Source organism: Gadus morhua, chromosome 16 (assembly GCF_902167405.1).
Source record: "Gadus morhua chromosome 16, gadMor3.0, whole genome shotgun sequence".
In the NCBI taxonomy this organism is placed as follows: Eukaryota; Metazoa; Chordata; class Actinopteri; order Gadiformes; family Gadidae; genus Gadus; species Gadus morhua.
In genome coordinates this window covers 27,662,054-27,678,459 of record NC_044063.1, presented here as the reverse complement: position 1 = coordinate 27,678,459, position 16,406 = coordinate 27,662,054, and the positions used below count along the sequence as shown (strand labels likewise).

Genomic DNA, 16,406 nt, shown 5'->3' with positions numbered 1-16,406 from the left:
GTTGGGCCAGGCCGGGCTCGGACAGAACGTGAACGGGCTCGGGTCGGGCAGGGCTTGATTTTCTGGGCCTGATCTAAAAACGTTAAAATGAAACCTTACAGGTCACATGACCGGCACCAATTTTTTCTAGCGGAAACACTGCTCTAAAGAGGTCTCTACAGGTGCCAAGCAGGATTCAGCCTCTGAGGGCTGAATGCTTATTAATGCTTATTACTCCATTCACTTAAGATGATTAAAGATTATTAATGTAGCCTATTTTAAAGTGCTACCTGTTATTCTAACACAACAAATACAAAGGTAGGCCTAATTCAAGACTACAAGTTATTTACATTTTATTGTAGTACATTTTCTTATTCATGAGAGCTAAAGATCTGTTGACAAAACTAGCAGGCTACAGTTGCCTCTTCCAGTGTTAACTATGCCGCATGGAATTAATTTTCTGTCCCTTCGCTCAACTTCCTTGAAGAAACCCCTGAGAATAAAACTGACTGGGATGAGTCATTAGGTATGAATAATGTTAAAATTTTGGGGGAAATTAAGTAAATGAATACAAACAGTGAGACAGACACATATATAGTGCTGATAATCATGCTTTATTAAATCAATAATGAATATCACTCAAGGAGGTCACAAACATAGTTAATGCTACAATTCTAATTTAATCAAACCAAAGGGTGATCCCTTCCCCCTTTCTCCTTGTGGGGAGGTATAGCCAGTGAATAGGCTGTGGGGGTCCGTGGACCCTGTTTACTGGGAAGTTTCTAAAGCTAACACACAAACACACTGTTGACCTCCAAGAGCCAGCTCTGACTCTGCAAACAAGCTCCAGCATGGAGCCTCTGTTAAGCCAGATGATGGTATTTCCGAGGTCTCGCTGGAGGTTGTTTGCCAGAGACAGAGCACACAATAAAACTATGCCCAGAAAGTGCAGGCCGCTCGCACTCTGGGCATGTCATTCAAATGGTGGTATGACACGGTCAGTCTGAGCACAAGACCAGTTCATGCTGCTTGCATGAGGGTAATATGCAAACAGCACTCAGGGCCTTATGCTCATGTTACAGTTCATAGATACTGCAATATCACACGCAGAGGCGTGTGCATATTTATAGTTTTGTCTCTGAATCTGGTTCATAACGTCAACAGGGAGCCTCTCTACCTGTTGAGGCAATCTTAAGACTTCAACTTATTGTTGAGGCACAGTGTTTTAATTTCTTTGTTTCCATGGGTATTCGTTTCATTCAAAACTTTCTCCTTTGAAAACATTTTGTTGCTTTTGTTTCAGTTAATATTGTCATAAATAACAATTCATACATCTTTCATAACCGTTAAATTCGGCTATATACATTATGTACACAGAAAAGTAGTTCAAAAATCATAAGTTATAATTATCCAGTATGGCACAGTTTATAACAACTTTAGACTTTAGTCTAGTTTGGCATAAATTAATGTCAAGTTTGGTATAAAAATAGTTCATATTTACAATAGAAATACCGGTCTTTATCAAGTAAGAATATATTTTTTTCCTCAATTAATAACTTTATAGTGTGAAAGAAGGGAGATGGGGAGGGTGAAGGACGTAAGTCGGTTCTCCTTTACATTGAACGAATGCTAATGTGGACGGTGGCTGAGTCGGATCCCAGCTCGTTGGAGAGGTGGAGGGTGTATGTACCGGCGTCCTCCTCCTTCACTCCAGTGATGATAAGGGTGGTCAGGTCCTCAGTGGTATCGATGTGAAAGCGACCACCAGCCGTCACCTCAATGTTTTTTCCGCCACGGGACCACTCTATATTTTTAGCGTCGCCAGAGAAGGCGCAGGCCACGGTCAGGACCTTGCCTGGCTGGATGCTGATGTCCTCAGGCAGGGCCTCGATCCTCGGAGCACAACCTGGTGGACAAGCCGGAGGAAAGAGACCTTAGAAGATGATAGGATTAAAAGGAGTCCTAATAATACAGATCATCTCCATATCCTTCAGCTGTACTTTGTGTGACCTGTGAGTCTGCGCAGATAAATGTAGCTGCACTTAAATCTCTGCATGTTTCTGATAGTTATTTAAATAACTCCTGTCGGACTTGTCAGTATTGTGAAGGTGTTAGTTGAACAGTGGGTTTCTACTGGATAGTGATGTACCAGTAGTGGTATCTAAGAAGGTTTACCATTGGGTGTCTACTAAATAGTGGTGTACCAGTTGTAGTGTTGTAGAAAGTTGTGTACTGGTGGTTTACCAGTAGATCGTTTTGTACCAGTAGACGTGTACTAGTAGACAGTAGACGTGATAGTGGAGGTGGTTACTATTGGTTGTCATGCAGTGTTTCTTAAATTGGGTGCCGTGACAAAAGCCGAGAACTGCCTTGAAAAACCTCTGACAGAATTAGCTTTCTACCGCACACAAACATTTTAGATTGAAACATATAACACAGATTACAGTTTTCAATTTAATAGAGATAAAATTAATATTCATGGCTTTCAAATGCCTGCAGTCAGTGTCGTACCAAAAACAATTCAGATAATTATCTACTATTCTTTCCATAAAGTATTTCAGAAATCATGTAACGCAAACATCCAAGGGAAAGTTCTATAGTATCAATACAATAAGAATCAATAAGCTGACTCCTGAATAACATGTTTGAATGGTAAACATGTTCATTGTTGACCATTTACATATATTATCTTCATACAAAGTATTGCATGTGTATTTCGGCTATCTTTTGCCATAATGTATCTTGAGGTGTCCTGTCGTGTAAACTGTAATGCCACAAATGCAGCTATTTGCTGCATTACAGTTTATTTTGCATTACAGTTTCTTTCCCAGTAGTAGGCTGTTCTGTTAATTTCAGAACTAACGTTTTTTGTGGGTAGGGGTGCCTAGTGGGAAAACAACAGTGTAGAGGGGTGCAATGGTTTACAAAAGTTTGGGAACCACTGGTCTACTACAGTGGAGGTTTACCAGTGACTGACCACAGTGGTAGTGTACTAGATGGTTGTGTACCAACGGTGGTGTACCAGAGAGTGGTGTACCAGTGGTGGTGTCCTAGATAGTGGTGTGCCAATGGTGGTGTACCAGAGAGTGATGTACCAGTGGTGCTGTACTAGACAGTGGAGGTGTACCAGTGTTTATCTCCTAGACAGTGGTGTACTAGTGGTTGACTGCTAGATAGTGGTGTACAAATGGTGGTGTATTAGTGTCGTGGAAATATAAAATACGACTTTCAATAAGGGTAATTTTCCCTCCGGAAGACTGCGTAGATTAAAATGACGGGGGTTGGACGACTGGCTCTCAAATAAATTCCATTCACCTATTAGTAATAAACCAGTTTGGGACCCAACATAAGGGCAAACTGTTTTTGACCCCACACACAGGTAGTGTATGTCCCGCGGAAGATAAGCAATTCTGACCCGCACCTTTGACTGCCATTTTTGTTTTTTATTTAAACTTTTAGTTTTAATTCATATTCGTGGCCCTTCCACTGGTGTGATGAATGTAGACAAGAGGTGATGATTGCGCCCATGGGAAGACCAAGTAGGATGACTTGAGCGTCCTCATGTTGTTTTGAGCCTGAATGAATGTACACAATAGAGGAGCCTCCCAACCTTAAAACACATACGACGGTGGGAATTTTGATTTAACCACTGTTCAACTTTTCTTGTCATGTTACTAAACTTATCTTGTTTCAGAAAAGTAGAAGAGTGGTACAACTAAATATAATGGAGAAATAACATCTGGCCTTTACGGACGCAAACAGTGCCAGTAAGTAAGTATGGCACTGAAACATCTGAGGAAATAGGCCCCCCTCAAGGGGGATGAACTAATAACTAAAACCAAGGATTTCAAACATTTTGAAGTATTTGGTTTTCGTTACACGACTAACTTCCTAACATTGTTGTGTCTCATCCTAGTTGTTGTTGTGTTGTATCACGCCGCGCTTCTATCTTTCTTTCCATGCATTACTTTCATTTTGGTCTACAACCTTTTGTAGACCCTTCTCTCTACGGTGCTGGGGAAGCAGTTTACTTTGTCCCGAAATTCACAATGTATTTGGATGCAATGATTGTTATAGTTTTACTTCTGGATTGTATTCATATGGTTTGAGAGATCGTATAACGTTTTCATTCAGATAATAACAATGTCCAAAGAACGCAGCAGTTCAAGACAATGATCCAGAGCCAGAGGAAAACTCCACTCTTCAGAAGTTTTTCTTCAGACAAGTTTGATGGACAAATCACGAGTGAGTACCCTGAAACTAACATAACAGACGCTAAAGGATAAATAATTCAGGCTCCCTTGAGGCATTGATATTGCTATCTGATTGACTGATTTTGTACAAAATATATCAATATGGTTCAGTTAGGTAACATTTCTTTGTATCTTTATTAAACAGCCCCGTGGTCTCCATTTACGTTGAGTTCCACATGTCTTAAAATTATTAAATTACATTGACATACTTTTAGTAAGACTATAACCCAAATGGTTATGCTCTGTTTCATGTATCCCTATTTTGTATCAGCTGTGTGTGTATTCCTTTGTTTGTATTAATATTAGAGCTGTCAGTTAAACGCGTTATTAACGGCGTTAACGCAAAACAAATTTAACGGCGTTAATTTTTTTATCGCGCGATTAACGTAATTATTTTATTTAAAATAAAAAAAAAAACTTTTTTTTTTTTTGGCTCAAAACAAAGAAGCAGTAGCCTGACTGCTATGTTCAAATGACATTTGTTCAAAGCAGTCGTTTAATTGCACTATAGGCTCTTTTTTTGTATCGTCCTGTTTTGATCAGTGTATATGCCAATGTTGTTATCAATAAAAAATCATTTGCACAAGGCAAACAAACACTTCACCATGTTGATAAGAGAATTAAAATGAGAAGAATTATGGGACAAAAAAATCAAGGGATATTTAGCATGGAAAAATACTTTGCGATTAATCGCGATTAATTAGAGTTAACTATGACATTAATGCGATTAATCACGATTAAATATTTTAATCGCTTGACAGCTCTAATTAATATGTTTGTTTCTTTTTGTTTTCTTTCCGAGAAAATGTCAGACTCCCACGGTCATAAGGAGAAGGACAGTCTTCTGTGGCATAAGCATGATACAGTAAACCCTTGTACTCCGGCTGGTCCGAGTTTAAATGTTCTTGGTTCAAGCTTCTTACATGAGTCAGAATAATAGAGTAACTAGAAAAGCTGTACGAATACTATCGTTATAACTAGAATATTCAGAGTTTACCATTGTCCTCAGTACTCATTGCTAGTTAATCTCAGAGGATTCCTCAAATATTGTTTTTTTGTTTTATTTCAAGATTAATTGTTGAACAGTTCTGTAACTATAATGCATCAAGAGAAGGTATCTAAATCACAATGACACATCAAGCCCCCAACACAGATATAGTTCATCTTGCTGAATGTGCAGCTGTTGTATCTCTCACTAAAAACCATCAATCTCCTTTTCCCACCAATAAAGCAGAACAACACATCACACTAGTGTATCAACAACCTATGCATATGGTATAGCTCTTAAGCTTTGAGCATCAAGCTATTCTAGAATGTTATAATATTCTAGTCTTTTGTCTTAAATGAAAGTCATACTAATGACCGTCTCAGCAGCATCTCAAAGTTGTCTCCAAGCTGAGGCTGCCACTGCATCTCTGATTTAAAAATCATGTACAATAATTAACTATGAACTCACAGTAATGAGCAAATTTAAATTAGCATTTGTCATGCGCACTACCTGTAAACTGTGCAACAATTAGGTTAAACTCTTTTTCAATGATGAATATCAAAAGTGTCAAAAGTCCACAGAATTGAAACACACCACAAGGTGATGGTGACTTGGTTTGATACAAGAGAGGACTCCTCCAGACTGACGCGGATTGTAGGGATGCAGAGATGCAGTTCTTACAGACATTGTTGTAACTACATCTACCACTAGCTGCACATACATAGTTTAAGTTTATGTAATTGGGCATAGACTTCATTACAACCTCTAGCACCACCATGCTAGAAATGCTATAATTATTAATTATTGATTAATAATTTGTCTTTAGCTTAGCTTGCTAGTTAAAACTAGCTTCTACGTTTCTGTCTTGGCTATTGTCAAATGTTTAGAACATAGAGATGCCTTAAGTTTCCCAGGTTAATGTATAAGCAGATTCTGCTGCAAAACAAGCTGCATTTAAACCTTCCCTGATGGCCTAAAACCAGTGCGACCTGACCTAATACCAGTCCTCTCATTTGGTGAACACTTAGAAGACAGTTAGTCTAAGGTCAGCTCTGCACCTCTGGAGCCTAGCTTGTGGTTCCGCCCTGATGGTAAGTTAGTAGCCCCTCGTTCTTTCCTTCATGCTCTGTGCAAGCTGGCACACAATTCTTCACTTGGAGGAAAAGGGAGGATGAACCATGCTGTTCAGTTACACAATATGCCTTAACAATTGCAACTCTGCTACACTTTATGTCTACATAACTATCACAGTCTCTCCCCCCATTATTTTTTCCAATAGCCAATAGTTTTTTAGAATGCGTTCAGGCAGTTTTACTCCTGCCTCTAAATCAGACAACATGATTAGAACCACTAGAATACTACGCCATTACTGTTCACACACTGTTCATTTGTATTCCAATAATTATCACTTTGGCCTGTAATAAGTGTTGATCTTATGATCAAAAAGGGAGGAACTGTCGTGGAAATAGCAATCATAACTATACAATTATATACAAATTTTATAAACCTTGTTTATATCATTAATATTCACATTAAAATGAATTGTATACATTCTCCCTGCACCTAGAGATACTTCCCTTCCTCTCTCTGACTGAGAGCTCTTCATTGTCATTTGCATTGTAGCCACGAAATCTGATACTCAGGCCAAGCCAATTGACTTATTTGTTGTGCAGATTCCTTTAACCAGTGGTGGGCTGTCAGGGCCAGCAAGGCCTTCTCTGCTGGCCTAAACACTATCAGAATCACTGACTTATGTTTTAATATATTTTTTTCCAATAGTCTATTCTCTTCATTTCATAGCTTTTCTCTTGGTTGCGCTGCTTCCACTAGTGTATGTTTGTCTTAGAGCTTTTATCCAATCATATTTCAGCCATCATGTGTTGCCAGGGTCAAAGAAATCTGCCTTGATGCCTTCAGAATCGATAGTACTGGCGTTGTCACACCAAATTTGTACCGGGTGCCAAATTTGTACCGGTTACGTAATCAGTTGTCCGTTGCCAGGCAACGGACAACAGATTACGTAAGGGGTTGTCCGCAATGGACAACCCCTTACGCCTCGTGCCCACTACCTCCTTCCGTTGACTGATCCCCATTGACTTTGAATGGGGACGGACGCGCAATGCATTGTGGATCCGTCCGTTCCGTTGGAGCCTTCGGCTCCGTCAAAAAGTTGAAAAATGTTCAACTTTTTCGGCAGTGACGGATCCGTCATCCAATCAGATCGCGTATGCAAATTGAAGCACTGTGACGCGACTCAGGCTCTGACGATACTGGAAAGCGGAAAAGCGGGTCATCTTGCCTCGCAACAAGCAGGAAGAAGCGGGAAGAACCCGGCGAAGCGATTTGATTGGCTGACGGATGCCTCTGCAAAGACTACTCCCCCATCCGTCAGCCACGCCTTCCCACGTCCGTTGACTGACGGTGCAGTGGGCATGTAGGGTTACGGGGAACCAGGTAGGTTTCAATCGCGCTCATCTTGCCAAAGACGAAATAATATAATACATAGATAACACTTGTTTTTACTTTATATTTGTATTACATTTAATTGTTTAATCGAATTTAGCTAGTAAACTGAGTGTTTAAAGTGTAACATAGTCTAGCTAGCTTGTGTTAGTTTAATTTCCTGAATTTAATTTAGAGAATAGATTATAGGTAATAGACAGATGGATAGATAATAGATAGATAAATGGGTAGATAGGTGAGCAGGCATTTACTAACTGGTAAATGTTTTTTATTATTATTATTCACGTTATCCCCATAACATTTAGCTTTTACTGTGTAGGGAAATAGATAAATACAATGCAATACAATACAAATATAAAGTTAGGAACGCTAATAAATGTAATTTGTAAAATAAGTGTTATCTGTCTTGTCGCACTCAATGAACGAGTTCGCGAATGTTCAAGAACCTTCCACGTCATTCGACGCGATCGCCCGTTGCCAGGCAACGGACGATGCGATCGTCTGTTGCCAGGCAGGTATGGAATGGATTACTATGGATGACGTAGGCCGGTACAATTCTCGCCCCCGGTACAATTTTAACGTGACACCGGCACAAAAGCGAATAATAAATGAACAAATAAAGCGATTCCTTGTAGCGAATTAAATCCCACTCCAAAAACACGACTGGGCAGACTCGACTTTCAGCATTAGCCTCCATGGCGATAGAAAGGGACTTATTGTTGGAATTGAAACGCCCAGATAAACTGTACAACAGTGTAATCAAACTCATCTTGAGGAAAGAAAGGAGGATGGACTTTGCGTACAAATAATCAGTAGTTTTGGTGAGTTATGCATTTTATTTAAAAGTTTTAATTTTTTTTTAATTTAATTAGGTTAATATTGACGTTTCTGCTAGAGGTGATGTATGTATGGCAGATGTGGCTACAGTGAAAATAGACTTGTTGAATTTTCCTGATTGGGTTTCTTGCTTTAGTAATGGCATTCTTTCTTGCTACATGAGATACCTGTCTGTGATGCAACGCCCTGTTATACTGAATTTCTGTGTAATATTGATGGTTTCTATAGCCGTGGAGTCATAATGATGGCATTAAGGGGTGGATTAGTTCATGTAGGACACCAGTGAAGGCCTAGGTGTGAAATGCACGACCCGCCACTGCCTTTAACTCTGTTGCAGCCTTGCTTGCAGACTTGCAGGCATGTCCACTTCTCCCATAGTGTATTGAGGTTTAACTTAGCCTCTCCCACCAATCTGAAACTCTCCACGATGGTCACTCCCACTCCCCTTTGTTACGTTTTTTGTATTCACTACCCATAATGCAAACGTTTCTCTATAATAATCTTGTTTACCCATTGTCTAACTTAATGTATCCTTGGTAACATTGCTGCCTGTACTTTCCCATGTGTGTGGTCTTTATTGTGTATTTAAGTTTTACTGTGTATTTAATTTTTAATTTTTTTTTATTATATATTTATTTTTATTATATATTGCTTTTGTATATATTATATATTCGATAACATGTGTGCACTTTTAAGGAGCTGCTCATTGCATTTCGTTGTACTTTGTACAATGACAATAAAGCTTTCTATTCTATTTTATTCTATGATCATGCTGAAATATTCAATAAAATATTTCGCTGGCCGACGTGTCCTAAAAATAAGTTTCTCTCCATCAACTAGGTAGTGATCAGGGGTTGACTACTAGAGAGTGGTGTACCAATGGTTGACTGCTAGAGAGTGCTGTACCAGTGGTTGACTGCCAGATAGTGGTGTACCAGTGGTTGACTGCTAGATAGTGGTGTACCTGTGGTTTACTACCAAATAGGTGTGTACAAATGATGGTGTACTAGATGGTGGTGTGCCAGTGGTTGTCTAGTGGACAGTGTTGTACTAGTGGTTGACTACTAGATGGTGGTGTGCCAGTGGTTGACTATAACAAAGGGAACAGGTCTTACTGATGGCCCTGAAGGAGGCTCCCTCCATCTGAGACGACATCTCCATCAGGCTGCTTGAGCTCACAGCGTAGCTTTCAGAAGCCATGGAGGACATGCTGGACATTGACATGGTTTCACACTTCATCTCAGCAGCCATGCTGCTGAAGGAGCTGGACTCCATCATGGATGACATCATGGCTTGTTGGGAGGAGAAGGACGAGGAGGTCTCCTCCATCATGTGGACCTCTTTCTTCATCGACATGGAGGAAGATTCCTTAACGCTTGTCATCAAAGATCCTGCAGGACACAAAAGGATGGAGTCTTCAGAAAAAGATACTATCCTAGTACATAGTACTGCAGGCAAACGAATTTTGAAAATATTAGAGCTGTCAGTTAAACGCGTTATTAACGGCGTTAACGCAAACCAAATTTAACGGCGTTAAATTTTTTATCGCGCGATTAACGCAATTATTTTATACAAAAAAAAATATATATTTTTTTTTTTCTTTGGCTCAAAACAAAGAAGCTGTAGCCTGACTGCTATGTTCAAATGACATTTGTTCAAAGCAGTCGTTTAATTGCACTATAGGCTCTTTTTTTGTATCGTCCTGTTTTGATCAGTGTATATGCCAATGTTGTTATCAATAAAAAATCATTTGCACAAGGCAAGCCGATGCACTTCACCATGTTGATAAGAGAATTAAAATGAGAAGAATTATGGGACAAAGAATCAAGGGATATTTAGCATAGAAAAATAATTTGCGATTAATCGCGATTAATTAGAGTTAACTATGACATTAATGCGATTAATCACGATTAAATATTTTAATCGCTTGACAGCTCTAGAAAATATGCATGAAACTAAACAATTGTGTTGCACAATATTTCATAAATATATATCAATAAATCTTTAATCACCTTTAAGCACCATCTGTTGCTCATGACAAGCAGTGACCTTCGAACGGATAGACTGGAACACTTGGCCAGTGAGGGAGAAGGAGGATTTGGAGATGCCTCCTTCTGCTGTCATCTCACAGGTGTACTCTCCCTGGTCACAGTCCTCCAGGTTGTGGATCAGCAGGCAGCAAGAGCCCTCAGAATACTGCATCTCAAAGTGGCTGCTCTTGGACAGCCGCCTGCCATTGAAACACCACACCACCTCCCTCACGCTGCTCTCACAGACACAGGACATCTTGACTGAACCCTCAAAGGCCTCCGCACAGAGCTGGCTCAGCACCTTGGGAGGTTTGGGGCTCGGGGATTTAACAGTGGGGGGTGACAGGACCCTCTTGGGGGACATAGTGGGGGGAGGGGACTTCATCCGGGGAGGAGACTTGAGTCCCTCAGGCTCAGGGGATTTTAAGGCCCTTGGTGACTTGAGACCAGATGGTTCTGGGGATTTCAGCCCCCTTAAGGTTTTGATCCCTGCTGGTTCTGGAGACTTCAGCCCCCTAGGCGTTTTAATCCCGGCTGGTTCTGGTGATTTTAAACCACGTGGGGATTTAACTCCCTCAGGTTCAGGAGACTTGACCCTGTCTGGAGATTTGATTGGTGGGGGCGACTTGACTCGTATAGGAGAGGCAGTTGGTTCAGGAGATTTAAGGCCCTTGGGAGATTTGATTCCCTCAGGCTCTGGGGACTTGATGCTAGGAGATGGGGATTTGATACCGGAAGCTGGGGAAGTCACAGATGGCTCTGAAGACTTAACTCGTGACTCAGTTGGTGATTTGACGCCCTTGGGAAATTTAATTCCCTCTGGTTCAGGGCTTTTGACACTAGGAACAGGGGATCTAATGCTGGGCTCTGGAGATGTAACACTTGGAGCTGGTGATTGAACCAATGGTGGCTCTGGAGATTTTACACTGGGAACTGGAGAAGTTACAGAAGGAGCAGGTGATTGGGCAGAAGATTCAGGGGATCTGACACTGGGAGTAGGGGACTTGAGGCTGCGAGTAGGGGACTGGACGGAAGGCTCTGGTGATTTGACAGCTGTGATCTCCTCTTTGGGAGCAGGTCTGCGAATAGTCAGGGTAAAATTAGCTTCCTGTCTGCCTCCTGAGTTTTCCACTACTACCAAGTAGTTGCCCTCATCAGAAGCCATAGCAGATGTAATCTCCATGCTAGACTTGTACTGAGTGGTCGTGACCTGGATGCGGGAAGAAGTCACAATGGATCTGCTTTCATGCATCCATGTCACACTGGGTGCTGGCTCTCCATCAATGTCGCAAGAGAAAGAGGCTGTCTCTCCCTCAGCCACATTCACAGATTGGGGCTTGGTGAGAATCCTAGCTGGAAGTGTTGGCTTCAGCTTGCAGCTCACAGAAACATCTTCGACAGCAGTGTCAGAAGAGGATTTTATTCTAGCCTCAGATGATAAGAATTTTTCAGAAGAAGCAGAGGAATAGGAGGTAGAAGACAGGTACTCGGCGGAGGCATACTTGATGGAGGAGTCGTAGCGCTCAGCAGAGGAGAATTGTTCAGATGAGGCTGCGTATCTGTCACGTGTCACCACCTCTGTGGTCTGCGGCATCTTGGCCTTGCTCTCCAATACTTCATAGTGGGTCTCAGCAGAGTAGCCAGCCTTGAATTGAGAGCTGTGGTAATGCTCTACTTTGGTCATTTCAGGAACATATGGCTTAGGAGCTTCCTCATCTTTACGACGAGATGAATAGGTGGTATAACCACCACCTGACACATCCAGGGTGCCGTAGTCGGAGGCCTCTCCCTTGGAGTTGGAGCAGACGCAACGGTATGTGCCGCTGTCCTCAGCTTGGCAGTCAAGGATGGCGATGGACAGAACACCACTCATGTTGGTGAAGATGTACTTTGCACTGCTCTCAGAGATTTCAATCCCACTGTGGAACCATTTCACCTCAGCAAAGGGCTTGGCTTGGACGTTTAGGGTGAACTTGGTATCCTGGCCAGTTGGCACACGGTGAGAACGCATCCTGACAGTGACACGGGGAGCGTGATCTAAGCTGAATGGAGTTTGACTCACCACCTGGTATGTCCTCTCCGACTTCAGAGTTGCCTTACGGGCCTCGTAACGGGACATGATATCAAATCGGGCAGATCTCTCAAATCTGGAGGAGGAACGAGAGGATCTCTCTGCTGACCTGATGGGGCTGGGGGAGCGGGGACGTGTCCTCTCAGGTGTAGGAGATCTCCTTTCTACGGCTTCGCCTTCCAATTCTAGCGCAGGCTGAGTGTGTGGTTTTCTCAGCAGCTCAGAAACAGGGCGCATGAGTTCAATGTATGTAGGAGACAGGGACCTTCTCCTCCTCATGAACTGAGAAACGGTTCGCTTCTTCTTTGTCTCAGAGACCTCGAAAAGCTCTTGTTTGATGACCTCCTGATGCCTCCTCTCTTCCAGTTCGGGATCGCAACGCTCACAGCGGTGTGGACTGCCGGATCGAGAGGCGGAGAAACCAAGCTCCAACTCATCCTCCAACATCATCTTTTCCTCTTCGGTTCTCCTCCTTGATAATAAATAGTCGTCCATCATCATTTCCTCGTCGTTCAGGTCTCCCAGAGATCTTCTCCTGGATCTGAAAGAGGTCTCAGACTCAGGTGAGGGTGATAGGCGGCTTGGTCTTACTGTCTCAAGGTCATCCAAAGTGAGTTTAGGAATACGCCACCGTGGCCTGTATTGGTCTGTGATTCTGGGGAGCGGCATGACATAAAACTGCTCCCATCTGGACAAACGAATGCGTCTTTGTCTCTTCTGTACAATCCTCTCCATCTTCTCAGGAACCTCATATTGGTCTCGGAGCTTTCTGTACCATTTCATGTCAGACAGAGGCACAAACAATTTGATTGTTTTATCCTCATCAAGAGCTGTAGGGCCATGAACCACAGGCTCAGGGATTTCATATGGCATGAAGATCCTCCTCTCTTCCTCCAGTTTCTTCGTCTCTGACTTCTCTACTGTGATGTCAAACTCTCCCTCCACATTCTTTGTGCTCACGGCGGGCTTGTAAATTTCTGCAGCAAATTTGAGAGCCTCCTGGGCAGTAGGGTTAAGAGGAACCATTTCCTCTGTAGCGGCGATCTGTAGAGCCATTTTGTTAGTTTTCTCTATCTGTTTCTGAATATATCTGTGTCTCTCTTCCTCACTCTTGTACTCTCTTCTGGTATATGTAAGGCGATCCACCTTCAGGATGGCATGGCAGCTTGCAGAGCCAGCAGAATTGGATGCAGTGACCTTGTAAATGCCAGAATCCTCAAGCAGAGTCTCTCTGACATGAAGGACATGGTAATCAATGTCTTCCTGGACCACTGCCACCTTGGGGCCCAAATGTAGAGGCTTGTCGTCCTTCATCCATGTCAGTGTAGGAGTGGGGATTCCTGAAACCCGAAGGTCGAAGTGGACACTGTCTCCTTCCACACACTCAACGTTAGCCAGAAGGCGCTTGAACATTGGTCTCATGGTATCCTCGACCACGGGGTGAGGACTTACTGTGAGGCGGGCCTTGCAGCTGTCCTCCCCAAACCTGTTCTTGGCCATCACAGTGTATTCAGCATCATCATCCATGTTTAAGCTATGTATCATCAGCTGGTACAGACCCTTGTCACTGGTGAAGGTGTATTTGCTATCGTTTTCTCCTGGTTTGATTCTCTGTCCATTCTTCAGCCATGCCACATGAGGCTCAGGGTGTACGGTGATGGTGACCCCAAATCGCACATCTTCGCCAATATAAGCAAAGCGGTTGTAGAGAGGCAGAGTGAACTCTGGTGGCCTTTGCATCAGCATGGACTTGTCAACCTTCCTCCTCAGCCTCTTCACAGAGCGGCTGATGTAGTGCTCCTTGATGCTTCTAACCGTCTCAACAAAGAGCTCTCCATAGGCATGGTCTTCTCCATCGTCGCTTACCACCTTGCACTTGTACACACCGTCATCGCTTTCTTCAATGTCTTTCACGTAAATGCTGGCCAAGCCATTGCTGTAGGTAATCTCATATTTGGAGCTGGAGTGAAGTTGGCGGTTACCAAAGTACCATGTCACCTGAGTGCTCTTGTCGAATTGGGCTATAGTACAGGTGAATTGGACGTATCCACCCTCTTCAGCTGATCCATGCATGACTTGACCTGCGCGCAAACCGTGGAGCTCTGTTCCGATCTTCACTTTGCCCACAGCTAATGCTCTCTGGTTCTTAAAGGCACCACCAAAGGCCACTCTGGCAGAAGAGACAATGGTCTCAGTTCTCCTTACCAGAGTCTGATAGTACCTCCTATGTCTCAGTGTCTTAATGTTCTTGGTGCTGACATTTTCAAGCTTCATCTTTAGCCATGGGTGCTCTAGTGCCTCAGTGGCTGTCATACGCAGCTTTCTGTCCTTGATCAGAAGCCTGTCTACAAAGTCCATCGCCGGTAGGCTGGTGTCCTTGAAGGCTTCACTATCAAATACATACTCACAGCTGGAAATGTTTTCAATCATCTGAGTAGTGGACTCTGCAGCGAAGGGATTGAGGCCACTGAGCAGAACGTAGGCCATCACACCTACGGACCACATGTCTGTTGCTGTTGAGATGAGGTCATGGCGGTGAACCTCAGGAGCACAATATTCTGGGGCAGAGAACGGAATTCTGATGTTCTCTCCTGGAACAAGCAGCCTGGCCTGACCCATCTCAATGATCTTCAGCTCAGTGCTTCTCCTTGTGGTGTACACAATGTTGTCAGGGCGAATATCCAAGTGGCCAAAGTTTTGGCTGTGCAAGAACTTGAGTGCAGTGCAGACTTGTCTCAAGTAGCGGACAATCTCCTGCTCAGTGAGCTCAAAGTTTCCTGTGCCAAGGCGCTCAAAGATGTCAACTCCGGAAATGAATTCATAGATCAAGATGATCTCCTCCATGCTCTCGAAATATTCATGTAAGTATATGATGTTCTGGTGCCTGGCAATGTTAAGGGCTTCAACCTCTCTAAGGACTAATTCACGGTCCATTCCTTTGACCTTAATGAATTTTGCCATGAAGGTCTTTTTTGTGGCAATCTCAACACATCGATGAACAATTCCAAATTGACAGCGAGCCAGCTCTTCAGAGATGATATATTTAGAGGACAGCTCCTTAACCTTGTAGAATGGAGCCTCACCTGCAATGATCTCTCTGGTTTCATCTACCTCCTCATCATAGTTTCTGGTCACTGACTTGTCCTCTTTTGTGGTAATTGGCTCGGTTGGATCAGATGGAGGACTCAGGCCGAACTGATTCTCAGCCATTACACGGAACTGGTACTTAGTCTTTCCAAACACATTGATTATAGTGAAGCTACTGTCACTGGTATGTCCGGCACGGATCCAGCGGTCAGCAGTGGTGGGGCACTTCTCTACAATGTAGTTGGTGATGGGGCTTCCTCCATCATTGTAAGGCGGCTCCCATGTCAGAGTGATTGAGTCACGAGAGATGTCGCTGACCTTGATGCACTTTGGGGCCTCTGGAACATCAGCTATAGCCATCTCAATGGTCTGCTTGTCACTTCCAAACCTATTCTTGGCTGTGATAATGTAGTAACCATTATCCTTGGCCTGGACTCCCTTCTGGAAGACCAATGATGTGAAGGACCTGGTGGTGATGACTTGGTGGTAAGGAGAGTTGGAGAGAATCTCCTGGCCCTTCTGCCAGATGATGGCTGGCTCAGGCTTGCCTGTGATGGGAATCTTGATGGTAACGATGTCACCACGGACAGCATGAACTGCTCCCATGCCCTGCAGCTCTTTCGGCAGATGGATCTTTGCTGGAACTAAAAGCATGAGAATAAGCATTAGGATAATATTTAACACATGAATGCACGTCA

The 16,406-nt window shown here is 43.0% G+C and overlaps 1 protein-coding gene across 1 annotated transcript in view; it reads right to left on the bottom strand.

The window, feature by feature from the left end:
- Nucleotides 1-574: 574 nt before the first annotated feature.
- ttn.2 (titin, tandem duplicate 2) overlaps nucleotides 575-16,406 on the bottom strand; it is a 219,533-nt gene continuing 203,701 nt past the window's right edge. The window contains 3 exon segments of the mRNA XM_030381745.1: nucleotides 575-1,885; nucleotides 9,636-9,911; nucleotides 10,533-16,352. Coding sequence (XP_030237605.1) covers nucleotides 1,593-1,885; nucleotides 9,636-9,911; nucleotides 10,533-16,352 — 6,389 coding nt within the window. The 3' untranslated portion in view covers nucleotides 575-1,592.